Source organism: Drosophila virilis, chromosome 4 (genome assembly GCF_030788295.1).
Source record: "Drosophila virilis strain 15010-1051.87 chromosome 4, Dvir_AGI_RSII-ME, whole genome shotgun sequence".
NCBI classification, from domain to species: domain Eukaryota; kingdom Metazoa; phylum Arthropoda; class Insecta; order Diptera; family Drosophilidae; genus Drosophila; species Drosophila virilis.
In genome coordinates, this window is record NC_091546.1 from 2838233 (window position 1) to 2856368 (window position 18136).

An 18136-nucleotide genomic window follows, 5' to 3' on the forward strand; every position below is an offset into this window, starting at 1 on the left:
AGTGTCGCGTCTGTGTTTACGCTTGAGCGTGCACTAAGACAGCCGCACATCCTGTGGATGCATTTCGTCCGCCCGCCCTGCCCTCCACTTTGAAACGAGCGCGCGTCCTTCGCAAACTATGCTAACATGTGTTGCGAATTTATCTCTGGGAATTTCGAAAAAAAAAAAACAACTAAATAAGTTTTCCCCCTAGCAAATAAAATAAATATATACACATGTATATTTTTTCTTTTAACTTGCAGCTAACATGCATGTTAATTATGTCACACACATGACAAAACTTTCAGGCATCGTTTCAAATTGCCTTCACTTGAGAGTATTTCGAGGGCAATTAACTAGCTGCTAAATATATATGTACATATATGCATAGTTTAGTAATAGTTACTTATCTAGGCTATTGCATGGCCTTAATTTGCGCTTGATTTGCGACCAAAGTTGGTTTTAGACATAACCTCAAATGCTATACGCATAGCTACGAGTGCCAACATCTTTTGCCTCAAACTACAGACAAGTTTGTTTTCCTCCTGCTAACCCTGCCTTATCCCTACTTCTATTGCAAACTTTGGCAAAGTTCAAAGTGCAAACTATGCAAGCTGCATTTGCAATGCGGCATTTTTTTTTTTTGTTTGTGACACCGACCCGAACAAAATCTGAACAGACTGCGCTAAAAATTTCGTTATAGAAATTTCCATTTCGGCTTCAGTCTCTCACAGGCTGAAAGTCTCTCAAAGTTAAGTTCGTGTTACACTGTAACACCTAATTAAATGCCGCAGAAAATGCCATTGAAAACGGATAGTTCTTATGCGATATATGGATAAATTCCAGAACACGCACACAATATCCCACGTCTTCAACATGTACTAAGAAGACAATTAAAGTTTAAAACTTTTTTAATTAAAGACGCTGTGAATAGTTTTAAGATTAGGCATGGTTTTTTTACTTAATTCTTATACCAGTCCAAACTTCCCTTTCTCATAACGCGGTCAAATTCTAGGCGATTTTCATGAGATTTGGTTTGGCCTCGTCTCATGACGAGAATTGGCTTTTTGATAATGGTTCGGCTTTTACAATTAATGAGCATTAAAATATATCAACATCATTTTCGGTTAAAATTCATTTACCTTTTGAATTTTCACCACGTTCCATTCAAAATTGTATATAAATTCTATTGAAAATTAATTCTATTAAATTCAATATTGTGAAAATATACATGAAAACGTAAATTTCCTTGCGAGTTTTCAATGATTTGCGTGCATGTCGCTTCAAAGTATGCAAAAACAAATGGGAAAACCCAACAGAACACAACACAGCACAGTACGGCAAACGAATGCTAATGCAAAGTGACACACGAGGCGTATGTGGAATATTTGGCTTGTGCGCGCATTGCTCATACGCCGCGTTGCTGTCGAAAGTTTATGGTTTTATTTTGTTGCTGTTCGCTGCTCGTTAGCCTTGCCTGAGCGTCAGAATTAAATGACATTGTTTTTAAGCAAGGCGCAACTCAATCGTAAATCATGTGATTGTTGTTATTGTTACGGTTGTTGTTGTTGTTGTTGTTGCTTTTGTTATTGTTGTTGTTGTTGTTGGCAAAGGTAAACAGTGTCATATAAAACCCGCAGTTGTCTGCTGTGCCGTCTGCCCGTTCGTATGTGGTAAAAGTTTGAGAAAAATTTGATATATATGACAGTTGTTGTTCTCGTTGATGCTGTTGTTGTTTATCTCATTGTTGTTGTTTTTGTTGTTGTTACCCCATTTGACAGTTACATGCACTGCACCGCAGCCTGAAAAACGAGACACAAAACGTAGAAATAAAATGGAGAAACAGAATTGCAAAGAGTTGCATATAATTTTGTTGTAGACTCTAAGGAAGCAAGTTTTTATGTGTGTATGTGTGTGTTTTTTTTTTTTTTGTACGTGACAGTCAGCATTTTTTCTTATGAGTGCGCCCCCGCTCTCCCTTTCCCACTCTCTCTCCCTTTCCGTCAGTCGCTCTATTTCAACCGCTTCGAGCGGGAGCGAGGCACAGCATTTGGGTCAACTATCGACTGGCATTTGTAGCCGCTTTCAAAATGTCAGCAATACAAGCTTCCAGCCAGAAAGAAGGAGAGCGCAACAACAAAAAAAACCCCAATTTTTTTTTTACGAAAGTGTTGCAGCACTCACCGGAGAGTTGAGATGGACATTGCTTTGGGTTCGCTTGTTGGGAAGCCACTCAACTGCAGTGAAAATTGATTTCAATTGCCGTATATGATGGTGAAATCGCCATGCTCAAAAGGAAAAAATTCTGTGTGGGGCTGCCTACAGCAAAAGTGGAGAACAAGAATTGGGTACAAAGAAATGCATGTTGGCTTAAATAATTTAGTTGATTACGTGACTGACAGGTACTAAAAGTCCATGACTTGCTTGAATGGAAAAGTCTTTAAACTGATTGTTTTCCGAAGTATGTTGTGTTTGCAAAGAGCTGTTAAAGTAACGCTGTTAATGTTAATTGAATATTAAACATAACATTTCATTGAATTAAAATCATAATGCAATTCTTTGGGGGCTTAGGTCAGTCTCCATATGATAAAAGTGAAGCTTTCAATGTTAAGCGAATGTAAACAAATACTTAGCTCATTTAATTCCGTGTTAAAGAGACGCTGTATGATTTAGTGGAACGTTATACATTATATGTTCTATTAAATTGATATATAAAAAATGCAATGTACATTAACATGGCTCTGTAAGTTAACATAACTATGTAAGCATACATGTAAACATTTCTTTTTCGAGAGTGCCGAGATACAATAAAGAATAGTACAACAAAAAGTCTTCCTAAAACTCACAAAACACATACGAAATCTTAGCAAAATAAAAGCAGCAAACATTGCCTATAATCAAAAATATGTATATTTATATTAACAGAGCTATAGCTTGACTTATCAATGGGGTATATTAATATATTCACTACAATACTCTGGTCAATTGAAACTGAAAAGCTGAAATTGAGAAGAAAACCACTTTAAATAGCATTAAGCAGAATGCAAATCTCAAATGGAGCTGATTAGCGTATTAAGTATTGCGTATTATCGCATTGTGGCATTGACAATGACGCTCATTATTCGGCCTGGATGACGATGCATCTCATATTGAATTTCAAGTGCCAGACTGTCGATGGGTATTTGGCCAGGCCAAAACTGTTGACAATAATGAAGCTGCTGAACATTTTGTGGTTATGTTTATTGTCTCTGTTCACATTGTTACCCTTGTTTCTTGTTGTTGTGCATGTTAAGTTGTGGTTGTTGTTGTTGCTGTTGCTGTTGTTGTCGTTGCTCTTGTCCAGAGGCCATTTAGAAACATTTGTGTGCATCTGTGCGAATTGTTATTTGTGCATTGTGCAGTTTCCAGTGCTGTTGCGGTTTTTCTGGGATTTCGTAATTCGCCCAGATGCACATCTATGTGGTTTATTGCTGAAAACACTCGAAAAGGGGCGTGCACAATTACTGGCTAGAAAGGAAATGCTATTTAAAAGTGCATCAAAGCTCTTAAAAGAAGCACCATTTAAAAGAGTAACCGCATTTTTGGTAATGCTTGAGGTTAGTTTTAGGTGCCTTGTGCTTGACTAGATTTTAATGTAATGTAGCATTTAGCTAACAGGAGTATTGATTTTATTATCATGATAATGTGAAAAATTGGGCTAAGTTAGCAGCATTTTCTATTCTATAACCGTTAGCTGACAAGCTGACAAGCTGGCAACGCTGCAATCAAGCTTCATGTAAAATATTTTAGCTGGCTGATAAAGTTGTTAAAGTGCAATGGCTTAAACATAATGGAATCTTATATAAATAAAACTAGATTATAAAATGATAAGCACGTAGAATAGATAACGTTCAAACAAATTATCGATAATGTTATCGATATATCTGCAGCCATGTTGCAAGCATGTTTATTTATTAACCCTCACACCGGCTGCGTATTTTCGAGTTGATTATATTTCACGAGCTGTCTGCTTGAAAATGCACGCTCGCAAATCAATTGCCATGGCGATTGCAATTTAGTAAATTGGTTTTGGGGTTTGGGAATATCCCCCATTGAAGAATGCAGAACAAATGTTGTGCACAAGGTGCGCACAGCCAGGGGGGACGCATCAATTGAAGTTGCAGGCGAACGATTTACATTTACAATTTGCTGTTGGCCTCAAATTTCTTAAAGCTTTTGCACTTGTCCAAGAAACATGCGCGAAATATACCGAAGCATACTGCAAATCCCCCCGCCCCCCCTGCCGCTGTTGCACATGCCTGCCATTTGATAAATGTCTCCACTGTGCCATCGTCCTGATACCTTGGGGCATGATAAATTACTTGCATACTCTAAAGCAAGTTTCACATTTGCAAATAGCATATTTCTTTAAGCCTTATCCAATGTGCAGCTCAGTGCAGGGAAATTGGAATTGGGAATGGAAATGTGTGCAGCTACGTGATGAATCCGCAGGGAACTGGAGGCTAGAGCAACGAGAAATAAGCATTTGATCTTTGAAATTCCTTTGCAAATCATTATATTACAAGCTCTTGAGCTTTGCATTTAAATGAAATATTTCCAATTAAAATTGTTCGATTTCTGCAGGAAATTTAAATTGCTGAATAATCTTGTTTCCATACAAAAAATAATAAATCAATGAAATGTAAAATATAATGAGTTTAAATGCCAGAGTCAAAGCATAGCTGAAATAAAATATTAAATAAAATATCATCGCGTTTATACATCCGCAGAAATGCCTTTAGGAAATTCATAACTTCTCTCAAACATATCTTAAAGATATTCTCCATTTAAGGCGTCTAATCTAAATCTCACACATTTAATTGTCAATTTATATTTTCGTTCTAAAGTTCCGCTAAGCACTAATCCGTTTATCGTTGCCAACGTATCTAAGACTCTTAATTAGCGCCTTTCCACAAACACACACCCATTGGGGAAAATCCGCCTCCACACTTTAAGCCATTCTAAGCCGACGTGCCACACGTGTTGCACAAATGTTTCGACACATTAATTCCATGTTGAGTTTCCAGCTAAAGGCCCATTAAATAAAACGCAAGCGCACAACAATGAAAAATTCTTATGGGCAATCCATAAGAAAGTCATTTATATAAACACCCGCCAGAAGGCGGTTTCATTTCGACAACTGTTTTTCTTTCAGTTTCCACCACGCAGTTTTTCACAATACAAATTAAAATGGCAAATGTGTTTCTTTTCTTCATTTTTTTTCTTTTGTTGCCATTTTACCGACTTCATTTGCGTTTTGTTGTGACCTTTGCTTATTGTGCGAATTTTTGCTATTTTATACCCTATAATATTCTTACAAAAAGCCAATCGGAATGTTTTCTTCTAATAGGATCTATAATAAGAATAGTTTTGTGAGAAGCTTATTAAAAAATTCTTATAAGAAGGACATAAGCAAAGGGCTTATTCAATTATAAGAAATAATAGAATGAATTGTCAATAAACAATCGATATTTTTCTATAACTTCGATATATCAATAAAATCTTTGTTTTTAGGTCTAAAAGAAAAAAATTATTGAAAATTAATCAAGTAAATAATCAAATATATAAAATAGAATAAAATTAAAGTGTTATAAATATAATAATATAAGTATAACAATCATCCTAGCTTATAGTATCTACAACTAATTTCCATTTGTAGATCAAATTTCTTTTTATATTTATTTCTGGAGGGTATTCAACTTTTCGCATATCGAAAAAATTACATTTTTTTTTATTATTCCTTGACTTTTTCCGTTTTATTTTGCGCTGAACAAGCATTACTTTTGCCATGGGTGGCCGCCTTTTCAATTTGCGCTTAGAAGCATGCTACGATTTGTGCTTGGCGCTCGTTGTGCTTGGCAACAGCAGGCAAATGCAAAGAATATCTAGTAAATCTTTACTATTCCTCTCGTTTCTTAACTGATTTGCAACTAGTTCGCATATATATCTCTCGGCGTGTGTTTCGCCTAACTGCCTCGAACTACTTGAAACAGTTCCACAGATGTTGCACATAAATTGCCCGGGCTGTCTCCGACTGGGCACTGTATCGAGTCTAAAATATGTCCAGCTTAATTCTCTAACATTAATTGTCTGGCTGACAGCAGATTGTCGTCTCTCAACATATGTCTAGGACCCAGAGTCAGACTCAAGGCGCAATAAAAATGATTTAATTTTACGCACCACTGCAAAATTGTCAAAAATTATTGCCCTCTTGGGAAAGATATACAAAAAAAAAAAATGGAGAAGAAAAATAATATAAGGCGCTATTTTTAAGAAGCACACGCGCTGTGCAGTATGTGAGGCGTAAAATAGCATTACATAAGCTATTTGCCTAGGAGCTACCCTGTAATATGTTTTGAATAATGTTTTATGAAGCATTATATATTTTATTAAATACATCAGCAGATAATTTTCATGTGATGAATTTTGTTTTCTTTACTTTAAAGCCCTATGGACCCACTTTAGACCTTTAATACAGGGTATTAAAGACTCTTAGAACCTTAGTACAGGGTATTAAAGATAACAAAATACTTAAGCTTTTAAAGACCAGTGATAGCTTTAGTATAGGGTATTACATATATAACAAATAAGGTACTAAAGCCTCTGATACCGCATATAGCCACATTCAAATTTGAACACAGGATATTACACATATGACTAACAAGATACACACACACACACCCATACATAAGCGCTGCAGAATATTAAAAATGTCGTCGCAGACTTTTCAATTTATTGACAATTTTGCGCCAGACGATGCTGCGCTTTAGGAAATGTATACTGTGAAGAAGAATTTTGCCGCCAAGTATGCTGCAAATTGATGTAAATTATTTGCGCATTATATTGATTGTTTTTACATACTTAAATCATTTGATGTAATTCACGAGCAGTTAAATTTTTTGCAATTTTTATTTCAAGTTTTATTTAAGTCAACATCAGACGGCAACTGAAATGTTTGGCCCCAGTTTCTGGTTCATTTGCCGTCACGTTTTTAAATGTTGACCAGTTTCCGGACGGCGTTGCCCAACGGCTGCCAAGATAAGCCGCTTAGCGCCCCGTTGATGGATACGAGCTAATGGCTTGTGAAAATGTCTGTAGCCAGCGCAGTCTTGTAAAATATACGAGCCAAGTTGGCTCGCTGCACGGCACAGTTAACTGGATTGAGTTGTTTTAGCCTTAAGCTGGGCGTAGAGGAAGAAGAAGTCAGTCATTTGGGCGTAGATATGGTATTGGAAGAGAAATATGTTCGGTTAGCCGAATATTTAAGTACTCTGAATATTTAATAAATCTATGGTTTTAATTGCAAGGTGAAGGGGCTACAATGGAGGAGGGTGTAAGCTGGTTCAGGTTTGATTGCAAGGCGTGAATGTCTCTAAGTTTGTATATGATATTCTGTAGACTTTCAGTTTCTTTTTGACAAAACCTTACCTTAGCTAGATATATGGTTGGGAAACAGAGAGAGAGACTTTTATTTTATATGAAATTTTGTAAGCTCTAGAGCTTCTGTGGACAAAATCTAACCCTTACCACACAGAAATCCTTAGAGACTTTGGAAATAGTTGGCTGCAAATCTCTTATCTCTCTCAAAAAAAATTGCAGAGTTGTGTTTCAGAAACAACAAAAAAGCCAACTGATAGTTAACCCAGCTCTTAACTAAACTAAACTTGACAAAGCACTAGAGTCTTAAAGCTTAACAAAACAAAGCCTGTTTAACTGAGTACAGAATTTGGCCTTATGTTGGAAGTTATTTGTGTAATTGAATATCGTGCATATTTACCCAAAATTCGATTATACGCATCATGTTAACAAATTCAATTATGACATTTTATATATAACTGGGTCATGATAGCACAAATATGAAATACGATAAAATGCCAAACATATCAAATGTTCAGCTCAACAAATGCGCACCTGCTGTCAACATCCCCCCCACACACACACACACACACACACGCACAAAAGCATTGAATGATTCATAATTTTGCAGATTTTGCACATATTTTGTGCTCTGTAATCGTTATCGATTGGCCGTGTAAATTATGCATATGCACATTCCCAAACAAAAACACACACACACACAAACCGCAAACAATCGCAACTCTTTGAATTTATGCACTCTACTAAGCCCCTCCCCCTTACCAGCCCCCCATCCCCCCTTCGACTTACACGTTAAATGTTATTAATATACATGGCTAGCTACACACACCCCAACCTCACATGTCGATATGCATGTGTATATAAATCGATAAATTTTATTTAGTTCCGTTTGCCGGCTTTCACTTTGCCTCCCACACACCCCTCGCCACCTTCCCCCCCGCCGCTCTTCCGTTGCCGCTGTCAGGCTAAGGACATGCGTTGGCGCTTAACCCACATAACAGAATTTTTAGTACAGTGCGCCCCCACTTTATGTGTACATGTCATTTGCTGTACCTTTTTTATTTTTATTTTATTTATTTTTTTTGTATATTAAAGCCACCCTCTGTTTATTTTTTTGTGTGTGTTTCCTTTGCTTTTTTCTGTTTGACTTTGCTTTCCTTTCCGTTTCCTTTATCCTGCGCTATGACAATACTTCAGTATTTTTATTTTGTTGCGTGCTGCGTTTTTTTGCTCCCCATTTTTTCTTGATTTTTTTTATTGTCTCCTCGCCAATTGCCGGTTTTCGACAGCGTTACAAATATATTTGGATTGTTCCATTGTTGCCACAAATATTGCGGCCCAAATAACAAATTCCTTCGTTTCTTCGTTTTGTGGCTGTTGGCATTTGGTCTTGTTTAAGAGGCTAATAGATTTTCAGGCAATTCGCCATAATATAGATTTTATGTCAAGTTCATTATGAAAAGACAAAACTATGGGAAGTAAGTATGGATAGATAGATGGATGTACATACATACATATATGTGGGTTGGGTAAATGCTGTATACCCAAATCCCACTGTGCACAACCAACAGCACAAGAATCCCTAGACAACGAACACGCTAAAAGACGAACGACGAATACACGACGCGTAACAACGAGCAAAGAAGACGGCGAATTCGCAGACGGCGAGTTATCCAAAAACGACGATCAACGAGGACAGTGCAAAGCCACGAGGGCAACGTACTGGACGTAGAGCAGAAGATGTTTGCTCGTTAAGACGAAAAGTTCAACGCTGGACCTGTGTGGTATGAAGGCTGAGAACAAAACGACGAAACGACGTGTTACTTTGATTCGAATGATAATCATCCTAAGCAATACAATTTGTTAAATCAACAATACACTTGTTTATAATAAACTTTTAATATAAAACCCCACATATATATATATATATATATATATATATATATATATATATATTGTATTGATGTATAGATATGAAGATAGATAGCTGGGTGGATATATAGATAGATAAATGGATATATAGATATAAAGATATAACGATATATATGCAAAATATATCCATTTATCTATCTATATCTATAAATCCATTTAATACATATAACTCAGAATTTAAGTAAAGAACGATTTTCTTAATTAAATATTGTGTGCATTTCTTAGGCAGGATCGACTGTTGATAGCCTGATTTTCGACCATACAGATAATTAGAGAGTATTAGAGTTGCTAACATCTGAGGTTTTTGAATGTTAGGACAGGACAGCATTTAATGCATATATAATATAGCATACTTTCCAGCTGTATTCTAAAAATTATTGCAGTCTTCAAAAAGTATGCAATCATAAAACTAGCTTAATATAGCTGAGTTCACCGAATAGAATAAAAGTCAAATATGAAAATCCATACAGAGGAAATGACCAGATAACAGACTAACTTTTCTTAACAGTAATGCTTAACATAATCCTTAACATACATGAGATCTGCTGCCAGAGTGCCCGTATATACTTCTGTGAATGCAAGGCATTTCTAATTTCACATCACATCGCACTTAATTTCTGTCTCTCTCTCTTTTCGCTTTCGAATTAAAAACTATCCTAGACAACTGTTAAAAAAAACTTCCAGATAAATCAGTTATTTATGGCAGTCATTGCTTATGTATATATACATATATACTTTTGTCTTTCTCATTAATAAAACTTGAGGTCATGCTGCGAGAAATCCTTCATTATGGCTATTCCCGCGAGTTCATATCGATGCCATTTAACGAGACCAGCCCAGTCGCAACTGCTGCGTGTCATATTATGGCCCACATATGTGGCACTGGCTGCTGGCGAAATGAGCAATACGTTCCAACTTCTGTGGGCTTCAACCAACGCTACGCCCCCCACCGCACGCCCCATGCCGGGCACAACTTTGCAGTTGATAACAATCATTGAGCTGTGTTGGTTTTGGTTCGCTCGGTTCAGTTGGGCTTTGTGTTTTATGTTGTTGCCTCGGATGAAAGTTTCAACATTTTCTCTATGTGGCACGCGAAAAAGTTCAAGGACATACCGAAGGCTTTGCACTTGTGGGCGGCCAAAATGTACCCCAATGCTTGTTTAACTTGTCTGCGCTGAAAATTGCATTTTCGATTAAGCCAGCTATGTAAACTGCATTTTTGGGCACATCTAATATTGCGGCTACATATATATTATACGTTTGTAGCATATTGTCGAAACTTTTCTTGTCGGCCCCTAAACGATAAGACCGAAAGTTTTTGCGCCCATTGAGATTCGTTGTAAACGTCTTGTTAAACTGAATTATTTCGAGCTTGAGTTCATATACGAGCAGAAACTTGAGTTATTTTGTTGCTTAAACAGCTTGGGAATTGCTTGAGCAGTAGGAAAAACAAAAAGCAAGCATGTGTGGCTCTAAGGCTTGCATTTTGTTAGTTATGTAGTTTTGCATTTTATGTATTTTTATTGCGCCACAAAGGAGAATTCCCCATTAAAGTTGATGCCACAAATGTCCTTTGCATAATCATTAACAGCCCCAACTCTCGGCCATTTAATCATCCATTTCTGGCACAAGCCCCACGTGCTTAATAACCCAACTCCCTTTTCCAACTGCAATTAAATAATTACATGATAAAAATATATATAATCTGTGTAGATATTAAATACCATATAGAAGAAGCTCGGCACATGTCGCATTTCATAAGGAACTCAGCGTAACCAAAACCTGCCCCCATTTAATTATATTAGACTGCAATTAGCTGTGCGTTTAGCTTGTACGCAAACAACCCCCAAGAAAGGCGGGTTGAACACAGTTAAGAGTATGCGTCTGTATAGATATCCTGTATATTGATAGTTTCTTAGGGTAGATGGAGAATGTTATTGAAAAAACTCTTAACAACTAGAATCATGGTATGAAAAAAAAAATAAAAAGAAAATTACCTAGACTTAAGTGGAACGAGATTAGCTTAAGCATAATATATCTAAACATTTTTAAATAAAGCATATGAAAATATGATAAATGTGGAAAAATATTTAAAATTAAGAAACAACAATTTGCAAATATAAATAAATATATAAATTTATATATATAAAAATACTTAGTTCGAAATCCGGCGCATTATAAGGTACAACACAATCTGCTTAAAATTTACAGGGTATACAAAACCTACCGAAAATTGCATATGCTGATGACATCAGCACCAGACAACCCCTGCCGTTTATGTTGACTGCTGTTCGCTATCAAAACCAGCTCCCCAACACGCCCGCCAACACCCTCGCACCTCAGCTACCCTGTTTTAAAGTGCGTTGAACTGATGCCAAGTGGAAACGCCCCAGTGAACTACATTGCAGGGTGGCGCCTGCCAAAAAACACAAAGTCTAAGCACGTGCGAAGCGGCGGATGGTAGAGTCGAGGGACAACAGACCAGTTGGCGCCACGGCGCAAAAATAACTACGCACTTTACGATTCGCGGACGCCTGCTACACGGGGTGGCAGGGTCAGGGGCAGGGTTTGCAGCTACAGTCTTAGGTCAGCCGACAGCTGTCGCAATCTGTTGAGGCATTTGCCAGATTTGCACACCCTGTACACATTCATGCGGATATGCAAAAGGGTATATTGAAGTTGTATATTATCAGCCATACAGAAGCTAAATAAGCTCACATTTTGTGTACCACACGCAAATCAAGTATATTCTATGATATGGATAACTCTCGTCTCTTGCTAGTTTGATAAATATGTATAATTACAAAAGCATATCGATAACTCGAAATACAAAAACTCCTTAACAAAAATCGAGAAATATCAACTCCTAAAAAAGCTGCTCAGCTTTTGGAGTATGGTGTACCATATGCAGATCAACTTCGATAAGTCAACTTGGCCAAAAACGATACATTTCGAATATTAAAAAGTTCGTATACCATATTCAGATAGGTTTATAGTTTAACTATCGATTACTGCTGATTTGCTAATATTGATAAATATCGATGCTCGATTAGTAAAAAACATGCAAATAACGTTTATAGGTAAACTATCGATAGCTACCGATTAATATAAAAGCTACAGATATCACATTTGGTATGATCAAGAATATTGAAGTGCTTGGACACCTTCTGACATGCATCTGTATACAAGAATAGAGTTCGGATCCAGGTTATCTTCCAGTCGAACAATGTCGACTAGATGACGATGATAACAATATGATAATAATTGTTTTTGGAGTAGTGTGGGATGTGGGATTAGTTTGGGCGTGACTTCGCTGTTGACTCAATTAAGCCAAAACAAATTAATTCATGAAATATTTTGGCTGTTTATTTTCATTGTAGGATCCAGCTACGACACGCATACCACGCCTGGATGGCATCTCGCGCATACCACCGCCAGGCAGTTTTGGTGGCACCACCTCGCACATACGCCCGCCCACAGCGCTGAAGTCGAGCACACAAATCTTTCGGGCGCCGGCCGCGCCGGCCAATAGCAAGGCTCGTCCCATTAGCTCCTATCATCCGGCGGCGGCGCCGCTGCATGATCTCGGCGCCAGCATCAAGAAGAGCGCCTCCGGCGAGCGGCTAAACAATGCTGTCAGTTTGATTAGCAAACGCACCACCAATGTGCTCAAGAAGTACTTTGGCCAGGGCAAAATGATGGGCGCCAGCGTGGGAGGAATACAGGGAGCAGCTGCATCCAGCCTGATGACCAGCTCGCTGCCACACACTCCGCTGCCAGCCGCCAAACAGCCGCAGCAGCAGCAGCAGCAGGAGCAGCAGCAGAGGCAACCGCAATGCCTGCTAACCAGCAGCACGCCCATGCCGCTCATGCGCTCCGAGACGTTTGTGTGCAATGAGGAGGAGCAGCAGTTAAGGGAGCGGGAGCCGAAGGGGGAGCAATCACAGATGCAGTTAACGCTCTCAGGCACACCCACGTTGAATCGCACGCGCCTGGAAAATACGCGTCTCTCCAGCGTGGGCTTTGGACGCACGTTGGATTTGGATGCAACATTGATCGACTCAAGCTCTTCACTGAGCCGTACTCGAACTGTCATTGTGGACAAGAAGGAACAGCCGGAGCAGCTGGATTCCAATGCCACACAGCTGGTGAGCCCTTTGAGTTTCACTCGGCTAGCAACTAGCTCTGCTCAGGTGGATCGCACACGCACTGTAATCCCTGCTAGCGACGAGCCAGCAGATGCCACACAGCTGCTGGGCAATATCAGCGGCGATCGAGCGGATCGCACGCGTCCCGTAATCCCTGCCAGCGACGTGCCAACCGAGCAACTGGATGCCACACAGCTCTTGGCCAATTTGAGCTGTTCCCGTGCGGATCGCACGCGTCCCGTGGTCAGCGAGGCGGCCGATGCCTCGCAGCTCAATCGTGCCGATCGCACACGTACCATCAACGCCGCCGGCGGCGAACTAAGCCATGAGCTAAACCTGGACTTGACTAAGAGCGTAGAAAAGCTGCCGTTGCTGGAGCACATGTCCATGCCCTCGGGCCTGGATCTGCTGATGAACGGCATCAAATCGGATTTGCCGCTGGATGCGGAACTGGATAATACCGAGTTGGATGTGACGCTAACCGCCTTGGCGCCGGACAAGAGCACCATGAAGCTGCCTCTCAACTCGACCATCAACACGGAGCGCCTGCTAGACATCAGCGGGCTACAGTCGCCGGCACGGCACATTCAGCTGCTCAATTTGACGCGCGAATTTCTGGAGCAGACGCCGCAACGCTTGCCACAGCACGGCGCCGGAAGTCGATCGATGCCGCAACATTCGTTGGTCTGCCTGACGCCGCAGTCGGCGACAACGACGCCGCATGGCAGCGGACGCTATCAGCAAACGCCGGTGCCAGTGCATCTGTTGTCGCCGCTGTTGAAGGCGGCACGCAGCGATCTGGTGCTGCCCACGCGCACGCCCGAGGGTGAACTGTTGCCGCCACATCTGGTGGATGGCACGCTGGGTGCAGCGGTGCAACTGCGTACGCCGCGTACGCGCTACAGTTTTGGCCTGGAACTGCAGGAGAGCACGCTGGACTCCTCCTTAGAGTTGGTCGATAATTCGATTTCCTCATCGCAACAACAGCTGCAGCAGTTGCAGCAGCAGCTGCTCAAGAAGCAGCACAGTTTCGATTTGGATGAGAGTTTGGGCATACTGACGCCGGATCAAATGAAGGAGTTTTTGGACTCATCCTCGCAGCACAACAACAGCAATAATCCCAATCTGAGTCATCAGCTGGAGCTGCAGCTGGTTGCCGCCGCGGCACAGCAGCAACATTTCCAGCAGCAACTGCAGCAGCAGCAACAACAGCAACAACAGCAGCAACACTTGCAACTGCAACAGCAGCTGCGCCTAGAGCAGACACCTTCGCCGGAGGAGCTGCCTCTCGATCCCATAGAACCGCAGCTGACGGCTGCTTTGGCGGCACCAGCGCCCGCCAACGCCGCCACCGCGGCTGTCGTTGTTGCCGCTGCGCCTGCCGCGCCCAAGCTGAGCAACAGCTTTATCACCAGCGTAACCAGTGTGACCAGTCTGGATACGGGCTATCAGGGCGACGGCGAAATGTCGCGTCCAGCATCGCGCGGCGCCTGCGATCATTCGCCCAGCAATGGACCACACTTGGGCCGCGTCAGCCGCCAGCCCAGCTTTCCGCCCATGCCGGCAGCGCCGGCGGCTCCGATGCGTCGTCAGGATCCGATGACCGATTCAGATTTCTTTACCGAATCCGATGCGGATGATGTGCTGCAGCGCGGCGATCGGCGTGCCCAGGTCATTGATGGCCAGCTATATGGTCCGGCCATGCAGCCAAGCGCCTCGGTGCCGCAGCTCGAGGATTCGTGCATGGAATCATCGGGCATTTTTACGGATGTGGAAAATCGCTGCGATGAGGAAATGCGCCTGCCCGAGCTGGAGCCGGACATCGAAATGGAGATGGAGATGGACATGTCGCCCGACGAATCCACGCAAACGCTGCGCAAAGCTCAAGGTCAAGCGCACAGAGCCGACCATCAACAGCAGCAGCATTCGCAGTCGCAGTCGCTGTCTCAGTCTCAGTCGCAGCCGCGTCCGCTCTCTTCTTCGTCGGCCGCAACGACGCTCTCCAATCGCACCTCGTACTGCAGCGTCGACGGCGGCAGCGCCAAAAGCTTTTGCGACGAAGCTTTCAACTCGAGCAGCGACCAACAGCAGCAGCAGCAGCAGCCGTCGCAGCAGCGATCATCAGTACAGCGTGCAGCGTCGCCGCGTCCACACGCATCGTTAACGTCGCTCTGCACAGTTGAGAATTTTAACAGCGCGTCGCTGTCTTCCAGCTCGTCGCTCGCATCGCCCAAATCGTCGTGTAAAATAACAACAACAACATCCACTGCAAATAAAAAATCTCCCCTCACGGCGCGCAGTGTTAAAACGCCCAATAAATGGGATGCAGTTATGCATAAAATCGCCAGCAATAAGTCAACCATCAAAACTAATTACAATGATGTGAAATCCAAAGTTTCTACCACGCGCAACATGGCCGGATCTGGATCGGGATCGGGTGCCGGTGGATCGGCTCCACGCAGCCCCTCGAGCAGCAGCGGCAGTCCGCGCATAAGTCCCACGGTAAGGCGTTCGCCTTCGGGCACGCCGCTGGTCAAGCGCAGCAGCAGCGTTAGGCCTACGAATGCCACGCCCACAACGTCGACGTCAACGCGGCAGCCACAGGATAAAGGCTCTGTTGGCGTCGGCGCCGGCGTCAATGTGTTCGCGCGTCTCTCCAAATCGCAGTCACCCACATCGCCCACTGCAGCCGCAGCAGCAGCAAAGCGTTTGCAGCCGGTTTTAGTTAAACGGTAAGTCTCAAATGAATGCTCCACCTCCATGTTCAGATTATAAGTATTTGTTTTTGTCTTATTGGTTTGAACTCTTCTTGAAATCATTGTAGAGTATATATTGCAGCTCACATATTTTTTTTTGGGCTCCAGCTCTAAACATAAGTGCTTGTTTCACCTCCATGTTCAGATTATGTGCATTTGTCCCTGTCTTTTAAGATTTCCTCAGTTTTTTCTCTCACTTATTTTGTTAGGGATATGTTTTATTGTCAATGTATTATCGTCAGTCTCCTAATAGCTAATCACAAATGTTTCCCAGAAATAGTAAAATGTTTTGTCAAGCTCCAAAGCTTTTCTTCAATATCCACTTGGCGTGCATTTCCATATCAAACGAATTTTAATAGGTAGTTCCGGAGTCTTTTTTTTCCCATTCTCACCGTGCATCTTTTTCGCGTATTTATTGTTTCCAAGTATCTTATCTACTTGTCAAGTGGATGCCTAGTTTACCTTTGCCTGCGTCTGCTCTTATCAGTTGCGCCTGCTGATTGATTTCTTGTGTTCCACTTTCTGTTTATAAGGCTATCGAATTCCGAGTTAATAGCCATCGTTCACCTGCGAGCGATAAAATCGCACCCCTCATATATATGCGACTAGAATGTACATTAATAAAATTGAGTTCAGGGTCAGTTACGAGTTTTTGAATAAACTGGCGCAACAGGCCGCTTAATTGTTGTTCCCAACTGGAAATTTTGATCTAGAGGCTGTAGAGTTTTAACTAAATCTAATTAACATAAACAACTTGATTAAAGGACAGCGAACTTCATTTCATATGCGAATTTAGTATGTTTGATATTAATTAGAAAATCATTTTGTTAAATCCTAATATCTTATAATTCACAAAAATTCCATTCAGAAGTTCTCTACAAATAGTAAACGAGTTTAAGCTTTTTCTATGCTGATGAAGCTTTTTCGCTGTGGAGATTTCAATTTTCATATATTTTTTTGCATGGAATTACATTATTTGAAATACTTAAATAGTATTTAAATTGAATCAATTTTTAATTAAATTATCTGTTTTTTTTTTAGAATTATCTGCTCTCTTAAAACTAACATAGAAAATGTTTCTAATAGTCCTACGGTGTCATCTTTAGCTGGGCAACAGTTACTAATTACTCAGATCTTAATTGTTTATCTTCTCACCGTGACATTATGCACATTGTGGCCCGTGAATGTCAAACATAAACAAATTAGCCACACTGGACTAACAGAATGGACTTCAATATGACCAAGAAACAGCAAACCCTAACCCCAAGATCCACAACATAGTTAAACAAAATTTTGGGCACAAAAGTCAAATTCAGCTATGTGCGAGAGAGAGAGGGAGTGAGAGAGCGAGAAACGATAGAAGAGAAGCGCATTGCGTGAAGCGAGAAGCCAAAGCAAAGCGACGCCAAGTTGAACAATTTATTGGACCCGTGTCGTGTATAATAAGCATCATTTGTCGGTCTAGGGGGCGCCTAATATTTAAGCATAAATTAGGGCGGGGTTCAAGGAGAGTTATGGAGTGGCTGACTAGGGGCTAACCCAAAGGGGGGAGAGTTGCTGGTCTAGGCCGGCTTATGCGTGTGCGCTGTGCTTAATTTCACAGTAATTTTTTTGGCATTAAAAACGAGACGCACATGAGTTGAGCTCAACATTTGTTTTGTCATGTGAACCAGGCAAATGCCCCACGCCCGCCCGCCCCACCTCCTCAAACTCGTTCGTTCCGGCCGAAGGGGCGTATGTGCATTATACAAATTAATACAAAAGGCAACAAAGAGCAGCAGATTGGCAAAGAGTGAGAGAGAGAGACGAGTAAGAGAGAGAGAGAGAGAATGAGACACAGAGATGTAGCAAAAATGTATTCCACTGAACTTTGACTTTTTTGTTGTTGTTTTTTTTTTTGGGTTT

The 18136-nt window shown here is 41.2% G+C and overlaps 1 protein-coding gene across 2 annotated transcripts in view; it reads left to right on the forward strand.

Annotated features, from left to right (window-relative positions):
- The window catches only part of toc (toucan), a 140421-nt gene that overhangs the window by 25330 nt on the left and 96955 nt on the right, over positions 1-18136 (forward strand). For both annotated transcript variants that reach the window (XM_070209477.1, XM_070209478.1), the window contains exon 2: positions 12708-16207. In XM_070209477.1, the coding sequence (XP_070065578.1) occupies positions 12708-16207 (3500 nt within the window). The remainder of the gene's footprint in view (positions 1-12707; positions 16208-18136) is intronic.